This window comes from Peromyscus leucopus, chromosome 12 (genome assembly GCF_004664715.2).
Source record: "Peromyscus leucopus breed LL Stock chromosome 12, UCI_PerLeu_2.1, whole genome shotgun sequence".
In the NCBI taxonomy this organism is placed as follows: domain Eukaryota; kingdom Metazoa; phylum Chordata; class Mammalia; order Rodentia; family Cricetidae; genus Peromyscus; species Peromyscus leucopus.
In genome coordinates, this window is record NC_051073.1 from 36,885,065 (window position 1) to 36,908,777 (window position 23,713).

General features: G+C 36.3%; 1 protein-coding gene across 1 annotated transcript in view; it reads left to right on the forward strand.

The window, feature by feature from the left end:
- Window positions 1–2,276: 2,276 nt before the first annotated feature.
- Epha6 (EPH receptor A6) overlaps window positions 2,277–23,713 on the forward strand; it is a 951,985-nt gene continuing 930,548 nt past the window's right edge. Inside the window, 1 exon segment of the mRNA XM_028879452.2 lies at window positions 2,277–3,890. Coding sequence (XP_028735285.1) covers window positions 3,506–3,890 — 385 coding nt within the window. The 5' untranslated portion in view covers window positions 2,277–3,505.

The following is a 23,713-nucleotide window of genomic DNA, read 5'->3' on the forward strand; positions in this document are numbered from 1 at the left end:
CCTGTTCCTTCCCACCTCCCCTCCCATTTGGATCCAACCCCTTTCTGTCTCTCATTAGAAAACAGGCTTCTAAGGGATAATACTAAAATAAAATATAAGCTAAAACAAAAATCGCCACAACAAAGATGGATAAAGCAAACCAACAGAAGGAAAAGAGGCCAGGAATAGGCACGAAAATCAGAGACCCACTTGTTTTCACACCCAGGGATCTCATACAAACATTAAGCTTGAAGACATCATATAGATGCAGAGGACCTGGTACAGGCCTGTGCAATTCCTGTGCATGCTGCCTCAGTGTCTATGAGCTAAAGCTCATGGTGATTGACAGGGCCTTGGTCTTGGTGTCCCCTATCCCCTTTGGCTCCTACACTCTGCCTTCTCTTCCACAGGATTCCCTGAACTCTCCCCACTCTAGGGGAAGCATTTGATGGAGACATCTCATTTAGTTTAAGGCTGAGTGTTCCAAGGCAAATTTATACAGCAAATTAGTTTTATTCATACAAATTAGTTTGCACTTAACTCTCTTCTGTGAGTGAAGTGAATATATGACAAACATTTAGAATGTATATATGTATGTATACTTTGTGTGAATATATATGGCCAATTTGTTTTATTAGTTAATGTTATTATAAAGTTTAGGAATTAATAACCATAATCCAACTCATGGATTAACTTACTTTTCTGCCTGAATACTGTACATGAGACTATCTATAATCAATGGTCATGGTAATTTAATTCATTGTTGAGATTTTTAAAACTAATATTTCCTTATCTTCTAAAAATGCAAGAAACAGTATCAAAGTGTTTCTAAACATATTACACATGTTTTAATATAGGGAAAAATCTTGTCACTAATTTTTTTTTAAAGTCACAACCAGTAAGACATCTGAATAGGTGATCCATGTGATGTGAAGCTCTGATTTGGTTTATTTGAACAAATAGTGAAGAGGGGATAAATGGTTGGTACAGTAGGAGGGGAGATGGCTACAATCAAGTGCTAGAGCTGCTTTGAAGTTTGTTTCAGACATTGTATTCTGCTGTGAAATTGAGCATGAGTCTTGGGAAATGACCCACAGCTTTGTTTCCATTTGTTATTCCCTTCATTTTCTTTCCATTAGAATTGTTCCCTTCTAATATGATTTTAAGCACAGCTTCTGACTGTTTCATTGTTTATAATGAATTGTTTCAAATTTAAGATCAAATAAAACATTAAAACTTGAGTTTAAATGCTCATTTATAAATGTGATGCTGAAATTATGTTTATTATTTTCCACTGAGGATATGGAAAAAAGGGAATTATTATATATAATCAAAGGACCAGCGTAGTCATTAAGCACTCTGGAAAGACTACTTAGACAGAATGTCTTGTGGTGTACTCATGTAGATTTTTATTTTACACCTGAGTTATTAAACTAAATTGAATTTGCAAATGCCTATGTCATTAGTCAATATCAGTAACATTGGTAAAAGGAGTAGCAAAATCAGATTTCACTACTGGAAACACTAATATACGAACTCCATCTTCGTAGATGTGATTTGCATACATTTAAATTGGCATGGACATCTTTGAAAAGCTGTGTATGAATTCATAATGACTGTGAAAGTAGCCACCAATTAGAAAGCTTCATCACACTTACATTTCTCTCCATGAGAGCATCTTTTAGATTCTGGGCGTCCCTTGCTCTATTTTTTTTTTTTTTCCCTTTCATTGACTGTAAGACATGGACTGAAATCCCTTAACTGGGATGCGAACCACAAACAACACTGAGCAGCATCTAATTGCCTGGAAACCCTGCTTCATTTCCAGAATCTCTGGTAAAACCTCTTATTACACCTACTCCTTTAACGTTCCTGACACAACCATTCCCAGATCTGAACCTTCCGCCCACTTTGAAAATATCCTTTCTATGCTATAGAAATTCGCTTCACTTTTCTCCAGTGCCGTCAATAAACCTTCAAATAACCCCTTCCTAGTGTCTTTGGAGATGGGTTTTTTTGTTTGTTTGTTTGTTTGTTTTTTAAATCTCCACTCAAGACTGACAATCTGCGTCCCTTCAATAAAGAAAACGATAATGACATTAACGAATGCATTACAGAAATTACAACACCAGTGAGACCACAGTGAGACCCAACACACCCTGTAAGTTTAGCCTGAAACCATCCTTCTTTCTGCTTGTTCGCAGGTTTAGCCTGCTCTTCCACCTGCGAGCAGTGAGTGGATTTTTGTTGTCTACTAACCCCCTCTAGCGCCGAATCGGCGGCACCCGAGCCACAGCTGCTGCCAGATCGCGGGGCTCCACCAAGCTCAGCAGCGCTCTAAGGGCCCTGCCCTCCGTGCACCGGTCTCGGCAGGCAGATCGGAGACTGCAGGTGGCAACACCTCTTCTCATCAGCTAGTCCTGTTCTTCGGCCCAGGGTGGGGTCCCACCAAGTAGCCGGTGCACCAGCTTAGAAGCGCCCCGACCTGGGAGGCAGTGGGTGCTGAGAAGGGGCGTCTCGAGGAGAGCGCACCAATCGCCGCGCGCGCGCTGCCTTGGACTTGGCCACGCAGAACTGAGCCCTCGGGCTGCTCTCAGCGCTTAGCCCGCCGCCGCCGAACAGCAGGCTGTCGAGGCCCTTCGGAAGCCGGGCACCAAAGCTGCCATGATGATGCTGGTGACCTCCCTGGCGAAGTCACCACCGTATGCCGACGCGAAGACCTAGGCGAGCCAAGGTGCCAGGCACCAGTCGACTTCCAGCCTGCAGTGGCTCCTCTCTATCGCTTCTTCTCTTCCTATGCTTTCCAAGGACTTGGAAGAGGAGAGGTGGCCAGATAGCTTGCTGGTTCGCTCTGGTGGCCAAGTTTGGGAGGCTGGCACTCAGACACTTCAGAGCTGACCGCTACCATCGCCAAGCTGTGCCCAGGGCGCTGACCTGCATCCCTCTCCCCTTTACATCGGGAGAAATGTGGCGAAAGGGGAGGTGGTGTCCAGAGCTGACAGTCTATCGTTACATGGGGGAGGGGGGACGCAAGTGATTGGGGACTAAGGTAGCTTCGGTGATACCCAGTAAGTAAGCCGCTGCCACGGCCTGGGGGAGGCGCAGATGCCACCTAATCTGTGGTGCCCACGATTCGACACTTAGACCAGGTCACTCAGTCAAGAGGCTGAGCGCTCGGTCCGCTGCCTCCTGGGACCATTTGAGATCCCGCAGAGCCTCATTCGCCTGGTTCCCCAGACACCAGCCACGGGAAAGTTCTGGTCGCCCAGGCTATCCTTGCTGTCTGCTGTACGCCCTCTGCTCTGGGCTCTGCAAGTGCCAACTTGGGTCAAGAGAAACGCTAGGGTCCCCAGAACTGCACCTTCACTGCCCGACTGGACATCCCTACCAACCCCCAGTACCCTCCTTCAGGCACCTTCCCCCGTCCTCCTTCCCCTCCCCCAAACTACAGCCTGAGCTCGCTCTTGCGCGCGCGCTCTCTTGGGCCCAAGTGAATAGTCCTCGCTCGAGCGGGACACGGCGGTGGATGCAATTCCCCTCGCCTCCAGCCGCCAGGAGCTCCCCGGCGGCGGCGCAGGCAGCATCCTCCTCCGAAGCAGCTGCTCCTGCACCTGGACAGCCTGGACCCTCGTGCCCTGCTCACGGGGCCTCACGCGGGGGGCGCCCCGGGACTTCCCCTGCGGGCCGGGTGGAGGAGGAAGAGGAGGAGGAAGAAGAAGAGAGCTTGGACCAGGACCCCCACCCTACCAGGAACACCTGGCTGCGCGACTGCCACTTCTTCTTAAAGGGGAGAAGAGAGCCAGCGCGAGCCATGGGGGGCTGCGAAGTCCGGGAATTTCTTTTGCAATTTGGTTTCTTCTTGCCCCTGCTGACAGCTTGGACAGGCGACTGCAGTCATGTCTCCAACCAAGGTAAGGGACAAACGGAAGGACTGGGGGAGGAGGGTGCCTCTGGAGTGAGTACTCTTGTCCACTGTGGCAGGTAACTTTGTCCCTGGGTCAGCTCCTCTGGACTTGCCACACTGTGGTGTCTAGGATGTTTCCTGACCAGAGAGCCCTGATTGCATTGCCTGGGACCAGCTGCCCCTGGAGCTCGGCAGCCTTCTATCTCTAGGATTCTTTCCAATGCTTGAGCTGCCACAGCACATGGGTTCCTTAGGGGCATTTGCCTGACTGCACCCCCGTTGCGCAGTCTCCACTGGAGGTCAACCTCCATGGCACAAACCTAACTGCTTCTTGGAGAATCTTTTACAAAACAGCAACGTGTGGATTCTCCTCCAGAGCTTCTTGAGAGAAAGGTCATGACTCTCCCTGGACCCTAGGCACCTGTAACTAATGATCAGCCTGTTTTCTCCAGGAACTGTGCGTCGACCTTACTCAGTTTCTGAACTTTGTCTACCATTCTCTTCTTCAAATTATCCTTACAACAAATGCTCACGTATCTGAATCGGTGTTTCTATTTTTGAGAGAATTGGGTAGATGAGTGTTAAATCTGAAATTCCAAGTTATGAATATCCTATTCATAAAGACTAGTTGTTGTCAGATTTTTAGAGGACTTTCACCAGTGGGTAGTGGAAAGCTGATGGTGAATGCTGTGGGGGAGGGTGGAGGGGGAATGATGAAAAGCATGTGGAATATTTGAGTATATTCTTTCCTTCAATCAATGTTTCATGAAATGTATCTCTTTGGATTTCTGCTATGAATGTTTAAGGATACAGAAAAATATCACCTGCATGTCCTATATTGCTTTCACACTAAGTATCAAACAACCATAAAAGTTTTCTAGAGGTACCTGGCTGGATGCTCTCACTGATACAGTGAGGATCACCAATATGTCACCTGTTAGCGGAGACACTCGACGCAGACTTCATCTCTAATTCAGCTTTGATCAATTATATTTGCCATTTAACATGTAAAACACATAGAGAACATTTTCTGAAAGTACAAATAGAGGTCAGATGAGAGTGTGCACTTTGTGTTTGATAGGCAGGAGGAGGTTGAGAGAGAAGGCAAGCCAAACAACAAAGCCTTACTTTTGTCATAATTGTTTATGTGGCCATATTATTTTATCTAGAAATGAAACAATCATTCGGGAACAATTCACATGTTCCTGTTTATAAACAACACTATTGATATGTTTTATTTATTTATTTTTTATTTGACAAAAATGTAATCTCAATTATTATTTGGAAAACATATATTATCCCCATGACTTTGACATGTCACGTAAGTGACAGCTATAATGTCATACTTTCTCTTCCACAGTGGTATAGCTTCAGACTGCATCCCTGGTCTTCAAGGATTATTAGTATTAAGTACCCAGACATAGTTTAGTTTACTTATTTGGAAATACAAACTATGGAAAATAACATGTACTTACTTGACATTTTATTTGAAAGGAAAACAGTCTTTAAAAATGAGGAAATCAGATGTTTATTTAATATCAATACTATTGTCTATGGAAATGAAAAGTGTGTGTAGTTTGAGATTCATGTTCACTACAAAGTTTAAAGTGATTCCAGTCTGAATTTTCCTGAATAGTTAATATCTGTAGTACCCATGTAAGTCATCACCAATCCTAGGCCCTGGTTTTATTCAAACAAATAAAACACATATGAACATCCCCCAAAATAAAGTGCAATTCTACCGAAGCATGTTATGCTAAACATATCAAATGCAAGAGCCTAGTGGAGATGTTTCTTAACCTCTTAGAGTAATTTTCTTCCTTCTCTTAGTGAATCTTACATTCTTTTTAATGATTTTTTTAACCTAAAGTAAATAGAAAATATCTGAACCTTATTATTTGCTCCAATTAACTTAACTTATTGCTTGGACATATTTTCCAGCCATCCCAAAACCTAAAAAGGACCGTTAAGTATCCCCAAATAAAACTTATAATTTGAATATGTATTAATATACTAAAAATACAAGTGTAAACTTACTAGTACCCAGAGATAAAGTTGGATAAATTGAGTATGTTCTCCAGGACAAAGTTACAAAGTATGGTCAAAATTTTCATCAGTTATAAATGGTTATTTGTAATATTGGGATGATTAGAGGTTTTGACAAATTTAGAGAATACCAACATAATTGTGAAAATTAATAATAAATTATCACCCTTCTATAATTCAGAGATTACTCTTCTGAATATTTTAGAGAAAGTTTAATTGGTAATTTCATAAAGAGACAGCGAACTGAACATGAGTGCTTGTCTATCTAAAATGTGGGCTGTTGCAGAATTATATGAACAACACAGAAAGATTCAAGTAAAATTTGCATTTAATTGTAATAGATGTAAAAATAAATGTCAGAGATATTAGTTTTTAGAAGATACTTTTCATATTGCTTGTAATTTTATTAATTTTTTCTGAAACCTGCTATTTCATATAGAACAAATTTTCATTTTTCAATAAGCTTCCTTCTTGATTAAGAACATTCACAAAATGAAATGGCATTGCTCTGTGTCTATTTTTGTCTAGTGATTATATATAAAATCCTTCATGGCTGACTAGACTGTGTTCACCCTCTGACCTCCTACCCCATCCCCAATCTTCTGCACTAAGGCAGGGGCAAATAATGGTGCTGACAAGAAATGAGCTACCTCCCTGTTAAGATGGACTAAGGAGAACCTCCCCATAGACAAGGATTCTTGTCTTTGAACTGATTGGAAAGCTGTAAAGATAAAATGTGCTGTGAAGATAAAATAAATAGATTGACTCTTTCTATTAACCAATGCTCTTTGAATCAATATGAAGGTAGTGGTGCTTCCCATAACACTTCATCTGATTAAGTTGAAATATAATTTCTGTTAGATGGTCTCTCATATGCCATTATTTCCCCTTGTATTTTTACAAACTACAGTATTATTGAGGAATATATATATATATATATATATATATATATATATACATACCTTGCATCTCTTTACTAGTGAGTAGAAAACTGAGCCTTACTTCATGTGTAAGTTAACCAAGTGTAACAAATACAGTGGCTACCGGCCATTAGGGATCTATTTATTCAAACATTATGCTCCTTAAACAGGGTACCATGTAGTTTGAATGAGTTGATGCATCTCTTAGGGTGCTCATGTTTATAAAGAAAATCAATTGCTTACAAAATAATTCATTAAGTCAACTTGTTTGGCTAGATGAAGCAGTGAATTTATCTTATTATCACTATTGTGTGATATGACTTTTAACTAGATAATACTGGGCCAACATTCGCCATGGCACTAGTTGGTTTTATTAATTTATTGATTTGGATGAAATGATGGCAAGAAAACTGAAATTGTATGTAAGGATAAGTAAACATGTTAAAGCACAAAATATCTGCCTAAAAATCAATGATCTAAAATTAACTGCACTATCAGGAGCACCACTCATAAATTGTTAAAATGGGAGAAATACAAGAAATTAGTTAACATATTTTTTAATAAGGACAATTGGATAATTTATTGACAATATTTCTGAAAGATTCTTCACAGTAGTTACAAATTATTTTCAAATATAAACTATTGATAGGTGTAGGGATGTTTGAGATTATTATTGCATGTCCTCTTAGTAGACATAATTATACATAAAATATAGAATTTGATTTTATTATAAATAGGAAGTTCAAGTTGTGGAGTCATTAGGAATAGCATCCAATATAAAAAGGTTTTTTTTTTTTTTTTACCAATTCAAGAGTGCTCTACAAAATCTGTATATTATTTGCTCTGAGTTACAAATAAACTAGATTTGAAAATCTTACTGCACAAAAATAGTAACATGTTCATTAAAGTTATGTCCTTTATACTACAAGTAACATAAATAAAATTATTTAAAAACTAATATAATGCATTGTTGATTCTCTAATGGAGAAATGTTATTTTAAAGATACAAAGAAGATAATGCATAAAACTTTTGAGTCCAAGAGAATTTATAACAAATCTCGTATTTGTCTACAAAACCATACTCTGTTGCACAATCTTTTCTATTTGTCTATAAACTTTTTTTCTCTTGTACAATCTCAACAACCACTTCCCTCTCTTCCCACACAAGTATTTCTTCTACATGTTCCATTTGTCGCAAATAGAAAAAAAAAATTCTACTTAAAAGTCAACTACATTGCAACATTCATAGAAGTCTCCTTCTTTTGGCTTAAAATTTCTTGGCAATCTAAACATGGTAGACATCAATATGCATAGTTAAGTAATTAAAGCAATATGCATCTGCCCATACATTGCTAATCATGTAATTAAATAAAATATTAAATTAATAACATGTCTGCAACAATCGAATAAACTTAACATTTATATATACGTCATTATTTTCTTAAAACTTGAAAATATATTGCTATTATTAATGCTTTATCTTGAGTAATGTATTTAGTATGTAAAATTTGGTGACTGAAGAGATGGCTCAGCGATTTAAAGTGCATGGTTAAGGATAGGAGTGTGTTTTCCATCATCCACATTTGTTGGCTCATAACCACACGTAACTGCATATCCACTGGGATTATGCGTTTGGCCACCTGCACGAGCACACATGCACATAATTATAAAATAATAATAAACTAAAGTACTCACAAACTTCCAAGAGAAGAGCAAATTACTATATATAAAACAAAAATAACAAAACAAGGCATAAAAATAAATTTTAGGTGATGAAGAAAAAGTTGAGGTCATGGGCATATTCTGTTCCCCCATACAAACCTGGTAAATAGTACAAACAAACAGACAAAAAAAAAAAAAAAAAAAAAAAAAAGAAAAAGAAAAAAGAAAAAAAATTGAACAAAGCATCAGAATAAAAAGTCACAGGACAATTGTGCTCTATTAAATGAGAGCGTTGAAAAGGGACTGTGTTGAGGTGCAATTTAAGCTTTATCCTCGGGGACGAGAAAACATAACTTGTTGTGAGCAAGAAGTACATTAATGCTAGAAGGAAATGGTTCATAAAGAACTGTGCTCCACAAATATGAAGAATGGAGTCCAGTATGACTGGAATTTACTGAGCAAAGGAAGGAATTGCAAAAGTTTAGTTTGAAAGATAGCAGACTTAATGGAATTAAAAATAAAACATGCTAAGAAGGTAGGTTTTAATATTATCTCATGTAAAGTGGATGGTAAGGGAACTCAGGTCCATCTCAAGAGCAAAGAGAGGGCTGGAGGCATGCAAGAGCAGAAGTAGGAATGTGGCTATTGTTCAGGAGAATGGCTGTGACAGGCTGGCCCAGAGCACTGGGAGGGGGCCAGAAAGCAAATAGTTATTGAAGAGTTAAATATTGGGAAAACATTACCCTACAAAGAAACAAATATAAATTCAAGCATCCCGATCATATTTTCTTAAGAATCTGAATTATATATTGTATTACCCCCCATTAAATGGTCTTGCTTTGTGATTATTCATAATTGATGGTTTAAGAGGAATTGATCAAAACAAAAATACCTCACAAAAATACGTAGCTGATTTCCCACGTTTTCCTGATCAAACTGAATAATATAAAAGACTAATCATATGAAACTAAGCAGCACTCCTCCATGGCCTCTGCATCAGCTTCTGCCTCCAAGATCCCGCCTAGTTTGTTCCTTCCCTAACTTCCTTCAATGACAAACAGTGATACAGAAATGTAAGCCAAACAACTCCCAAAAAACAATATTCATAAAAGTGCAAGATGATATAAGTATATTTGGTATATTTATATATTGCATAATGATATAAATAAATGTATTAAAGGAGCCGGGCAGCAGTGGCACACATCTTTAATCCCAGCACTCAGGAGGCAGAGCCAGGGAGATCCCTGGTCTACAGAGTGAGATCCAGGACAGGCACCATGGAGAAACCCTGTCTCAAACAAAACAAAACAAACAAAACAAAAAAGGTATTAATGGAGTTACAGTGATATGGAAGTATAAGTCAACCCCCCCCAAAGAGTACTCATGAAAATGCATAATGATATAAATATATTTGATAATTTATAGATTGCATAATGATATAAATAAATGTATTAATAGAGTTGGTGATAAGGCCTCCATGGAAAGTCTTTCTGTACCACTCATTTGAAAGTCATATCTAATTTTAGTAAGATTTTTCTGTTTCAAAATACTGTACATTATGCCAATACAACAAATGCAATGTACTAATATTTTTTTAACCACAGCTTTCTGTCTGTAGTTTTGTGTTTGTTTGTTTGTTTGTTTGTTTGTTTTTGGTCAGGGTAGATAATTACTCAAATAGGTTTGGCCATCTGCACAGGTCAACATATATTAATGTCTAAGATCAAGGAATGAAAAGCAATAGAATTGTCTTTAAATGCATCCATGTGTTTTGATACTGTTTATTTAAATGAAAATTCCAACTAATACCGCATGCAAAAGAGACAAGTTGTTTTCAGTTTTCCCCATGAGTCTCTTCTCATCATTGAGTATGAATATAGATTAACAAGTGTTAAGTTTAAGATCCAGAAAAATGAATTTAAAGGTATATGACTTGTGGGAGCAGGGACATTGAAAGATGCTCCAGTAAATTTTATATAATTTAAAATTTTTCTGAGCAGTTATCTACCTTTTACTTGAGCCGCCTTCCAAAATGTCATTGAAAAAAAATTATTAAAATCACATGATCCTAAAAGAGCTGATAAAATGTTATTAAAAAACAAACAAAATTGAGAGCAGAAAATTCCTAGTTTAACAATTCTATATATTTGATGTTTATTTTAAAATTCATACTTTGAACATTCTTCATGTAAATATTCATGATATTTTAAAATACACTCACATGTAGTAAATCTTTATAGAATGTCTGGTATAGTGATTCTGTTTGAATAAACAATATGGCCTCTTACATGACATGCAATTTTAGTCTTTATATATGTCCTAAAAATGTCAATGTTTATTTTTTTCTCCATATTTCTTAATGACCTGCTACATGGTAGGCAGTGTACTTGCCGGATATAAAGGACCCAGAACCATGGTCCGTATTGGAATGTCTCATCCAGTGTAAAACATTCAGCCTGACTCCAAATTTGGCAGACTTTTTTTTCTCAGTATTTGAATCAATTATCTGGAAAGTATTTTAAAATCCTGTTGGTCACATGAAGCATGTATCAAATGACATACACACATAAAAATACACACATACATTGGTTGATGTTCACATAAAAAACATTCTGTACCATTTTTTTAAAAACTGAATCTATTATTCTAGTGCAATTTATGTCAAAGTTAAATAACTAAATCATGGAATAAACTCAGTATATAAAGTGTCAGGGATAGTATGAGCTGCTGATACACCAATGACAACACCCAAACATAGGGAGTTTCCTGAAATCCTATTAGAAAGGGTCAGATATTTCTTTAGGAACTTCTTATTTAATTGTAAGAGATTTGATGATATTAGCATAACATCTTTCATTGTAAAGGAGATTCTGTGATAAATCAGAATAATCAAATGCTATCATCAGTTCTGAGCTCTATTTATAAATTGCTTCTTAAGATAGTCTACTCTTAATTTTATGACTATATAGATGCTCAATTTAGTTATATAAAATACATAAAATTAATTTACAGGCTTACAGTATTTGTGCAAATGAAATTTAAATATATCACAAATTTATGACTTTCTATAGATTGATATTGAAGTGAGCTTTTGTTGAAGGGAGATTAAACTGACTTATTCTGGTGTGTTCATTTAAAGGGATATTTTATTTAAAACTGTAATTTGTCTTGAAAATATAAATTTACACTTTCAAATAGCAGCAGACATGTTTTGTTGTTTGTTTGTTTAGGCTTTAGAGAAAAAAAATATGATGAAAATGCATGCTTTAAGCCCATATCCTGAGAAATGTTTTCAGCTAGTTTCTGAGTACATTGCTGAACTCTTCAGCTGCTGGCCTATGTGCTGACCTACACTTGATGGACATACTTGAAAATAATTGCCCTTCCTCATATATCATTACATTTTTCAGGTGGTAAGGTCAAGTTTTTGTTCCCTGGAGATATATGATAATATGGACTTGGAAAATCAGTGTGAGGGATATGAAATGACTTAATCTGTTATTTTCTCTTTTACTTTTTTTTTTATAATATTATGGGTACATGTATGTGATGAAAAGTACTTTATGCAAATATGCATAATTCATTTAATGTATCCATCTGCTAATACCAGGTCAATTATGTGTTCTCTGGGGTAACTGTGCAATATACTTGGATTTTGTGGTAGATGAACACAGCAAATGGAAACACTTTATGCTACAGTACATAAAGCATAAAACATCCAGAACAAGAGCACTTGTAATTCATATTTATAGAGTTTATGATTAAAGTAAAACAACGTATAGAAATTTACCTGCCAATGCTCATTGTAACTTTCTTTTATGTAGTTTTAAGAAAGTCCATTGTAATCTAGAGAATAAGAAACCTTGTGTTAGAAATATTCCAAGTAAGAACTGAGAGTAACTGAATATATGCTTCCAGGTTGAATCATATTGGATGAGACCTTGAATTGTCTTTAATATTGCTGCGATACTTTAATATTGCTAAAGACTATTTAAATTAGATCCATAATTAGAGACTTAAACTATAAAATGATCTAAGAAATGATATCTTTTATTCATCCTAAATTAGCCTCTCCATGCTGAAGCCATAGTAGTGAATGACCTGGCCTGGTTCAGGACATTGTGAAAATAAGCCTGTTGGTTATGGATTCTCCATTATGTGACATATGCTGAATAAAATATTATGATCTATGATCCTTCATTTCTGAAAATATAAAGGTGCCTACTAATGAAAAATAACCTTAGTTAAACACTTATTATGGTAAATCCCTGTTATGCTCTATTTCTTTGAAATTAAAGTGTACTTAAATTGTGTTTACCTTGTGAGTGTAAATAGTCACCATTAAGTGTGATGACTAAAAGTACAACCAACTGCTAGACCTGATTATATAAAATCAAAACTGACTATAACACTTTCTACATGAAAATATGACTGTATACACCAGTCTACTTGCTCCCTGGCAAAATAAATGCTATGCTATCTGTGAATATTTTAGAACACCAGAATTTTTGTAAAGGAAGTTTACTGTTGCCTTGACTATTTCATATGCTCCATTTAAGGAAGGAATAGTTGTAAAGAGATTCTTATTTTTATTTGACAAACCGCAAACATTTGGAGCTTCATACTCTCAGTATAGCATATTACCCACCATGATTTAAAGACAAGTAAAATTTAGCATGCTCCAATTTCATTGTGATTTTTATGACTGTACTAGAACTATAGGTACTAAGGGGACAATAACTTATGGTCTTACAGCATTGCTCTATAATAACTTCATTTTATAGATTAGACAAAATGCGGTTCATTCAGGTTATTAAATTAACACTTTGCTAGTTTGTTTAGTGTAAAGTACAGGTGTAAGAATCTTTATAGCTTTCACTAGTTTATGGGCAGAAATCTATTTATTGATATATTGTTTCTGAATTTTCAAGAACTCTATTGGCTTAAATGGTGAGTCTTTAAGAATTTAAGTCTTAGCATTTTTTAAGTGTTAACAAAGTTTTAATAGTTTTATTAAAGCTAAGCAATACTGTTTCTTCAAAAATGCTACCAATATCTACATGAAAAATGTATATGTTTCTATTGTGAGATTCTGAAGTAATTATTTAGTGACATGCATAAAAATATTAAATATGTAATGTTTAATTTATTTTTACTTAGATACAAATACTATAGTTCTTGAGAAGGATTCATATATCTTGTGAGACTTTTGTTAGCTTCAAAATAAATACATATCCAAATTTAAATTACATTATTGGCTTTATGCTTCTTTGTAGTGCTAAATACAGGGACTGTAAACGTTAAATTCCACTTTCCCACTTCAGAGAGATTAAGATGCAGCTAATCCTGACTACAAAGATGGATCAGTGGTTCAACCACTAACTTCTTTCAGAGGACCAGAGTTTGGTTTCCAGCACCCACACAGTGGTACAAATCACCCATAACTCCAGTTACAGTGGATCGAGAATCCTTTTCTGACCTCTGCAAGCCCTAGGCATGCACATGTTCACATACATATGTGAAGGAAAAACTTACACAGAAAATCAAATAAATTTAATGATTTAGCCAATAAACCTATGTAGGCATCAGTGGATATACCTAAGCTCCTGCATTTAACTGTTCTGAAGATTTGGACTCTAGAAAAATAAAAAAAAAAAAAACTCTGTTCTCAAAGATGCAGGAATTATATACAGAGGCAATGAAAATATGGAGCCATTTAATATGGGCATGACCATATGTTTGACATAAGCTTGTGACTATTTGAATAAAATCTGTCCTCACTCTAAGCACATTGCCATAAAATCAGATGTCTACATGACATCAGTGTACTAGAGATAGAGAGGTATAGAAAAGGCCAAAGAAGTGATATACACTTCACAAATAAGACATTCTTGTCATGTATAGGATGGGGCTGTGACTCATTAATCAAAATATGTCAACCTCAATACCTGAAATAGAATTAAGCTGAAATTTTTATAAGGATCCCAGTTTTTAAACAATTTTGAGTTATCTTGTCAGCATTTAAAAATTAAAACTTACTGTACATTTTAAGTGGGGCCATTACCATTTAAATGGTACTCTGGTTTAGCCTGAGTCTGGAGCTTATTACTGTATGGTATGATTTGTCTTTTCATTTAAATTTTAAATCTGACTTCTCATACCTTTTATATTTAATTCTGGGATTCTTTTCAGAATCCACAAAACACAAAATTCATATTTTAGCAAATTACAAGTAGACCGGGCTGTTGATTACTTATCTCTGTACATGTCTATATAATCGGCAACATCTGAATGGTTTTTGGTTGTATGAAATCTATTAATAAGATGTTCCTTCAGTTCTGGGGAGATGCCTGCATGGATAAGTGCTTTCTGAGCAAGTGTGAGGACTCTCTGATAAGGACCGCGGAATCCATGTCACAGCATGGTCTGGTGGTCTGTGCATCTGTAACTCCAGTGAGAGGGACCAGAGAAGGACAACAGGTCAGGGGTCTCACTTGCCAGAGAGCTCCACGTTCAGTGGCTGACCCTGTCTCTTGAAAAAACAAAAAGAAGAAAAGAAGGAAGGGAGGGGAAGAGGGAGAGAGGGCGGGAGGGAAGGGAAGAAAGGATGGAAAGATGGTGACAAACAACTGAGGAAGACATAGCAACATCAACAGGACTTCATGACCTTCATGCATGTGTGGACACACACACACACACACACACACACACACACACAAACACACACACACACATACACACACACACAAACACACACACACAAACACACACACACATACACACACACATACACACACACAAACACACACACACACATACACACATACACACACACACACACACTTTTTTAAAAAAGATACCTTCAAGCCATAGATGGTTGTTTAAACGTGTAACCCAGCTATTGGGAGTGGAGACAGGAGAATGGAACTAATTTACTGCCCGCCTAGGTTACAGAGTGAGATCCTGCCTCAAAATCTAATAATTCTTCAAAATCTAGTCACCTGTTTTCACCTTTTATTCTTTGCTCCTTCACGGCTACTTCCCCTTTCCTAACTTTATTAAGCATTGCATTTTTAGTGGTTTTAAAATGTTGGATTTACAGGTATTTAAAAAAAAATTTAGAAGTTAACTTTTCATATGATAGATTCTGTATTTTGTATTTGAAAAATATGCCTCTAGAAACATGTAGAAGTAGAAATCGCTGCCAGAAGTTGGTATTTTTGAACAGAAGAAATCAATTGCAGATTACCCATGATTAGCTGCTGACATTTAGAATTGTACATTTAGAATGTCAAAAAGCACTGAAAAACTCCCAATCTAGCTCCTAAATTACAATAATACTCCCTATTTTCAAATTCAACATTATACTATCTTCCATTTTTTTCATAAAAATATAATGTTTCCAAAATAATCCAAATTATTTAAATTCTATCAGATATACAATAAGATCTGCAATAATTAATTGTAAAACAATATACATTTTAATATGGTAGATGAATATGCATGCCTCTGTTTGTTCATACAACCAGGCTTTATTGAGTTGAAAAAGTTTTTGGAGTTGTGGCACTAACTTTAAATACTATTTGTGTGTGTGTGTGTGTGTGTGTGTGTGTGTGTGTGTGTGTGTGTGTGCTATTATGTGCATAGTACAACAGACACAGCCCTCCATGGGACAAAGAGCCCATCTTTTAAATGTACCCTAGCCTTAGTTAGAAGTCCTACTCTCAGTACAGCAGAAGAATCCAGGAAACCTGTAAAACTGAGACCATTTGTAAAAAATGGCCCATTTCCTCCTCACTATATTTGCCAAAGATCGATCTTTTTTAATGCTGTTTGCAGCAGTTGTGATCAGCTGTCCCTTTGAAATATGAGTGTGTTCTAGTCCAAAGTTAAAAGAAGGGGTAGTTTATATAATTTGGCTATTTTTTTTTAAATCTCTGTTAGTTGTTCTGCAATTGAAATAATTATAACCTTTCTGTGTTTAGGTCCCAACTCTTCATACACCTATTATATGTACCACATTTATTTCAAGAATTTCTTGAATTGGTTGTTGATTATTTTATTATTGTATTATTCTTTGACTATCAACAGTGTTTTAAATCCTGAATTATTTTCTATTCAACACTTCTGTTCCACCGAGATAGGCTTCTGAAGGATTCATGTACTCAGTGTTCAGTAGGTACTGGGAAGATGAAATAACCATTTGCCCACTGAGTACCTGAAGTTTATGTGTGAATGTCAGCTCTCTGGTGAGAGTTCAGTGGCAGGATCAGAGCTAATGGAACTTATTCTTAGGAGGGGTTACTTCCTTAGTTTAAATCTGAATCTACTAAAATCCACTTATCTACCAGCCCTGGGAAGAAGAATGACTTCCTGCCTGATTAATAGGTGTGGGAAAGAGAAGAGAGCCCAGCTGAAGTGTTTACTACACAGAATAAGGCTGGCACAAAAGAGGGTGTATGTGACTCTTCCTTAGAAACGCACTGCTCTGAAAACCCCTCCAGATCTACACAATCTTCTAATGGTGTCTATCTCTGAATGCTGTCCTTGAAAGGAAAAAGCACCAACATGGTTGAAAGAGGTATTGAGAATTTGAGTAGGGATTTAGGATGATTTTTCATAGAAAACTAAATTTCTTTTCCTAAACATTATTTCTTAACATTCTCTTTGCTGGATCACATTACAGTTCTACAGAGTAATCTGTATTGGTCTTGTGCTCAGTTAATTTTCCAATGGTTTTATAGCTTTGTGCCTTTCCTGGATCTTGCTCTGTAGACCAGGCTGGCCTCGAACTCACAAAGATCTGCCTGACTATGCCTCCCGAGTGCTGGGGTTAAAGGCGTGCGCCACCACCTCCCTGTGCTCTCTTTTGCATTCTTACACCACTGATCTACAGTGCAGTGGATTTTCTGAGATATTTAATGTGTAGCAATCTTTTCCCATCATTTTATTTTGTTTTTCTCCATATATTATGGCTTTAAGTTAATGCCTCAGAGCATGCCCTGATGGCAAATATTCCTTTTGAAGTTGTAGCCTAGAAAGCAATTAAGTGGGTGTTGAAAATATCTATACATTTGAACTTATTACTTCCCACTTTATGAGTTTAGTTTTTTAAATTACAAGGAAAAGACAGAAGATCTGTTTGCTTATATATAAGCAATTTAGATTTCAGCCTTATTTATAAAATGAAAAATTTGGAATCAAATTATATAATTCCAAATGGGAGAATCTTCTGGTAGATGACTATATTTGCCTGAAATAATTTCTTGAATGATATCTTGGACTTTGATAAGAGTGACCATAGATTTCTCTACAAAGTACTTGGACAGATTTGTTTTGTTGCTAAAAAGCTTATGGGAGGTGACAAGAGAGGGATAAAAGATGGCTTAAAACAAGAGGAGTCAATGGAGACTGATTTCATTTAGCCAAGGAGACAGCATTAAAAGGATGGTTAGAATTACCCTATTTGAGGTGGGGGTTTTTTGGGGGGTTGGGGGAGTAATTTTATCTCCTACCCCATTACTGTGATCTTGAGATCTGTTACATTCTGAAAAAAGAAAGATAAAAAAATTAGATGGATATATTCTCTAAAGATCCTCCAAAAAGATCCCTAAGAATGGATATCAGTGCTATAACTAAGTGAAATTCTTAAGGACTAGGCTTTGTCTGGCTTGGAAATTCAGAACAGGTGCTGGGTCAGGAATTTTGGTTCCATCTAGTACTATGTTCTAATTCCTCTCCAGATAGTAGCATGTATGTGACAACAACCTCACAGGAAATTTACAGTGGACAAAGAAATTGGGTCAGAAAACAGATCTCTGTATAACATCATTAGCAAGCACTGAATATGGATGATATTTATCGTTTAGATTTAGAGGTTGGAAGTGATCCCAGCCTAAGTTTATAATGTTGTAGAAGAGGGCACTCTGCAGCATGCTGAGCAAGCACCTCACCTTTCTTGCTGGGTTGACTATCATTTCTCAAAAAATATTTAGCAAGTTTTAGTAAAAGTTATGGGGTCTTTCTGTTCTAATTGTTGTGGATTAAAGGAACATTGGTTTGATATGTGACACACAGCATAAATGTACACATAGAGAAAAGGAGGTGTAACTAAATACAGCAATGCCACTTAACAGATGAGGTAAACAGAGCATAAGAATATAAAAACACATGAAGTCATAATGCCAGAGCCAGCCAGGATTTGAATTCTTGACAGTTTAGTTCCAGTTAAATATCTGTGTTCGCAGTCCTGTGTAGTACAAATATTAAAAAGGTCTTATAATAATAAAAAAAAATCCCAGATCCAGGTATTAGGGTAAATGCTGAAAGATCAGAGAGACCAAGGAACAAGCCACTGCCACATCTCACCTTGCCAACTCCACAAATCCTCTGACTGAAAGCCTTTGAATCCTCACCCAAAAGGCTCCAGTCGAACAAGCCCCTAGCTGAAAGGGCTTCCTCAGTCAAAAAGCCTTCTAGCTCTGTCTCCTCACGCCTTATATACCTTTCTCTGTCCACCCATTAAAGGCGTGTGTGCTTCCCAAGTACTGGGATTAAAGGTGTGTGCCACCAGTGTCTGGATGTTTCTCTCCTAGAATGAGTAGATATCATGTAATCCAGGGTGGCTTTGAACTCACTCTCTATGTCCTGAGTGCTAGGATTTAAGGTGTGTGCCACCACTGCCTAGCATCTGTGTTTTATCTAGTGGCTTGTTCTGTTCTCTGATCTTCAGGCAAATTTTGTTTGGGTATGTTGTCTGATATATTGTTAGAGTACACAATATATCACCACAATCCTGTGTGATGCTTCCTGTTGCAGTAAGACTGACATTGACTACCTGGGAGAATGTGCTCTTCATCTGTATGTAAAAGGGAAAAGTTATGGTCCTTGGTTGCAGTTCTGCTCTTTGGAACTACTGATAATTTTAAGCATTTCACATTCAATAGCCAAAGGGCTTTTCTTCTCAAAATTGTGTGTAAAGTCGCTGAGAGTATGGCTAAGTTGGTATTTGATGCAAAAGTATGAAGATGTGAATTTGGATTACCAGTACCAATGTAAAAAGCCATGTGTGGAAACATGTGTCTGCAACCCAGTCCTGAGACAAGAGAATGGGAGCTCATTGGCCAGACAACTGTAGCAGAATCATCAGGCTTCCAGTTCAGGTGAGAGAGCCAAAACAATTAATTAATTAATTAATTAATTAATTAATGTGGAAGAGTGATTGAGAAAGAGACACAACACAGATCCTGGCCTCCATATGCATACATGTGTGGAAGTCCATACATGTGAAAACTTACAAAACCTATATATCAAGCAAGTTATTACAACAGATGAAGCATCTTCCTATTTTGTGTGCCTAGAAGTAGTACCTGATCACCCACTGTTATTTTCAAAATTCTGATTTGAAGCCTCACCTCTTTATTGAGCATTTAGTATCCTATATGGGAAGTGGGAGTAATTTTGAGTAAATTTTGTTTTTTGAGTTTAAGTTAATGATTGCCCCCCTCATAATTTTAAAGTAGTTTACTTGGTTGTCATAGTACCTAGAACCTTGCAGGTCATTGTGTGTTGTCTTCTCTTGCTTCCTATCTGTTTGTGCATGTCTTTTCACAGGTAGGGGTGAAGGAGAGAAGCAGTGGTGGAGGGAGACAGGGGGGCAGCACAGACTGGATTACTTTCTCTACGTTTTAAGTTCTTCCAGTACTAGATCACAATTATTCACATAAGCACTTCATTTCAGTAGTTTCATGGAAAGAACTGTAAATTTAAGATTGTACACTTTACTTTTTCTACTACATTTTAAGATTTTTATATTAAAATTTCCAAATATAGCCTGCTTATGGTTGCCATACAAGGAAAATCAGTTGTAATTTAAGCTCATACACTGGGTGTGTGCTCTTTGGGCTTACTGAGGGAGTTCCACTGAAACTCACCATCATGTTCTCTAGCCAGCAGCTTCGTATTACATGCACACATTTGGAAGTGCATCAATGACAGAGGGTTTGAACAAGGAAAAGTCAATAAAGAGCCAAATTTGTTCTGTCTACAGTAATTTTATTCTGCTACTTTATCTTGTTTTAAGTAAGATAAGCATCATAAATTTCTGTATTTATTTTGCTAATGCAGTTTTAGCAACAATAATTTACTTGGCAGACTTAATCAAGCAAATTAGTAACCAAACGGGAAAAAAGGAAAAATATTTTAAAGTACTAGGTGAGAAAGAAAAATTCACACAACTGCTAGAATTTAAAAATGCAAAGAAATTAAATGAAGTACTTGAATGTTTTAATGTAAACTCTATCAATATTTAAAAACTATTTTAAAAACATAATTTAGAAAAAAGCTTTATAAAAATTAGTTTTCCTGAATTATATATATTTTTTTGTTTTTAACAAAAGCCAAAGTCAGTAATTATATTTGAAGCAATATTGTCCCCTTAATATCATTTTATTTATGGACCTTACTATAGTTCATAGTGGAAAGGCTATTTAGTATATTTATCTTCCTCTGTTGGTCATCTTTATAATGTTTTCCTGGTACATTAAAACTGTAAATACTGTGTAAACCATCTAAAAAGCAAAAATAAAACAACACCCAAAGCAAGTCATATACTTGAATTATCCCATGATATTCTCCTTTGTGGACTTCTATTAATTCTCTCAATGTGGATGTAGCACAATAATAGCCATATTTTGTTTTCTTTTCTTAGGGAATTATTATAGCATGTGTTCAAATGACAGATCTGTGAGGCAGGTTCCAAATAATTGGATTTAGTGTGTCTGAGATACTATTTAGGACACACATTTGTAATAAATATGCATGGGTCTGCACCAGGTTCTCTTCGTATATGTTGTGGCTGTTATTTTGGTGTTTTTGTGGACTCCTAACTGTGGGAGCAGGTGTCTTTTTCTTCTTTTGCCTGTTCTTGAGACTCTTTTCTTACTGTTGGGTTGCCTTGTCCAGCCTCACTTTGAGGGCTTTGGTCTTGTCTTATTGTATTATATTTTGTTGTTGTCTCTTGGAGGCTTGCTCTTTTCTGAAGAGAAACAGAAGAGAAGCAGATGCAGGAGAGGGGGTGGGGATATGGTGCTGGGAGGAGTGGAGGGAGGGGAAACTGTGGTCAGGGTGTATTGTATGAGAAAAGAATCTATTTTTAATATAAATAAATAAATGTCTACATGAATTAGATGTGGACAGTTTGAAAAATACTAGCTTGAATATTTGACACTAAACATCCTAATTGTTATCAAGCAACAAGGATGAAGATGCTAACACAAGCTGAAAAGAAAATTGTTGGAAGCTTTTGGGCAACCTGTAGAATCAAAAAAAAAAAAAAAAAAAACCTAGAGAATGGACTAGAAAGGGCGAGAGCAAGTATAGATACTGTGTTCTGGGTATCAAGGGTCTATCAGTCTCACTGAATTGGTTCCAACCATTTCTTGTATTTCTCAACTGAAAATCCAGTTGTATAGAATAATTTCTGCTTGACCTTGCTCTGATCGTCAGAGCCAAAAGAATAGTACAGTTCTCTGACTAATGACCTTGCGAGGACTAGACAAAATGCAATACAGTTCTTTAAAATCTTTTCCTGGTGGAATATTCCAGGTGGAATAGGTAATGGATGGCCAACACCCAACATATACGTAACCACTTACCATGCAATATGATGATGAAATATCTATTTTTAGCATTTTAACTTCATCAAAAAAAAACTAAGTGGAGAATACACAGGCTTGTCTACATCAGTCTAGATTTTTCTTCTTCAGCCTAGGAAATTTAAGAAACATTTGATAGAAAATCAGCAATATAGGAGATATGTAATAACAGAACATTGAAGCCTACTTCCTATATCTTAGAATACAGTACTGGAGTGTCCTTTGTTATCATAAAACTGCTATTCTAGAATTGAATTCAGCTTGTTAGGCTTGGTTGGCATCAAGCTGCTTTACTAACTTAATCATGGTCTCTGGTGCTATAAGAGAAAATTTTAGGAAAAAAATTAAGCTGTACCCAATATTGATCTACTTTCCATATGGAAATATTATGCTTTTTAAATAACATTCATTCTTAAACTAGAAAAGTAATTTACTTATCTCTCAGTATACAGGAGAGATTTGGTATAAGAAAGATAATCCAACTAAAATCTCTAACATTACTTTTTTTCTGAAGCTTGACTACTCCTTCATAAGTGTAATGTGTACAAAAGTGCATGTCTGAGATGCCTGATTCCATAAGTTGGGTTTTTACAAATTTTGGAATGATTGCTCATATAAAAGGAATATCTTAGTTTGAGATTCCTGTTAAAGTTGCCATTTATGTTTAATGTCCACCATATATAAACAATCTCAACATAATTCTATCTGGTAATTGTGGAGAGCCTCCTTTCTGACTATGAAACACAACATGACACATTATGACATTAGGTCAATATTCAAAAAGCTTCAGACTTAGGATTTCCTGTTTAGAAATGCTCAAATTGCTATTAATGAAATGACTTACATAAAACCTTAACAAAAGGTGGAGAAATATGACTAACAATTATTTGAAAAAAAATAATTGATATTTTATTTTTATTTAGTTGCATAAATAAATATAAATTCATTTAATAATTAAAATAATAAATAATTAATCCCTGTGAGAAGAAAATCCAAGGAAGTACTCTCTTCCTATGTACATTCACCTCCATGCACAAAACCCACATGTCTTATCTTCCATAATCTCAGCCTTTCATCCTGCTAAGGACCATTACCTGGATATGCTAGGCTTCCTTCAGTGGCTTTGTATGTTTTAAGCAGACAGTAATGTAATATATGAATTAAATTTATTGTGTTCAGAAATAAATAAAATGAACTGCAGAATGAAAATGGAGAGTTAGAAGAAAGTAAAATTTAGATAGACTTCACACCTGCAACCTCGATTCTATTGTTAGGAACCGTGCAGATGATCAGGGACATCAGAAGTTCTCTAAAAGGATAGCTAAATGATGGAGCTCATTTCTTCTTTCAACTATCTGGAGTAATTGAAGAAAAGTTGAATATAGTTTTCTCCTTGAGTTCAACAGAATTAGTAATATATAGAGTAGAGATAGCTTACTGTTGAAGATTAATTACTAAAGTTCTTGGCATGTATCTCTGTGTATTGTAATTATTTCTTTTATAAAACACTGTTGAGCTGCATAGTTTAAAGGGCTCAGGATTAAATT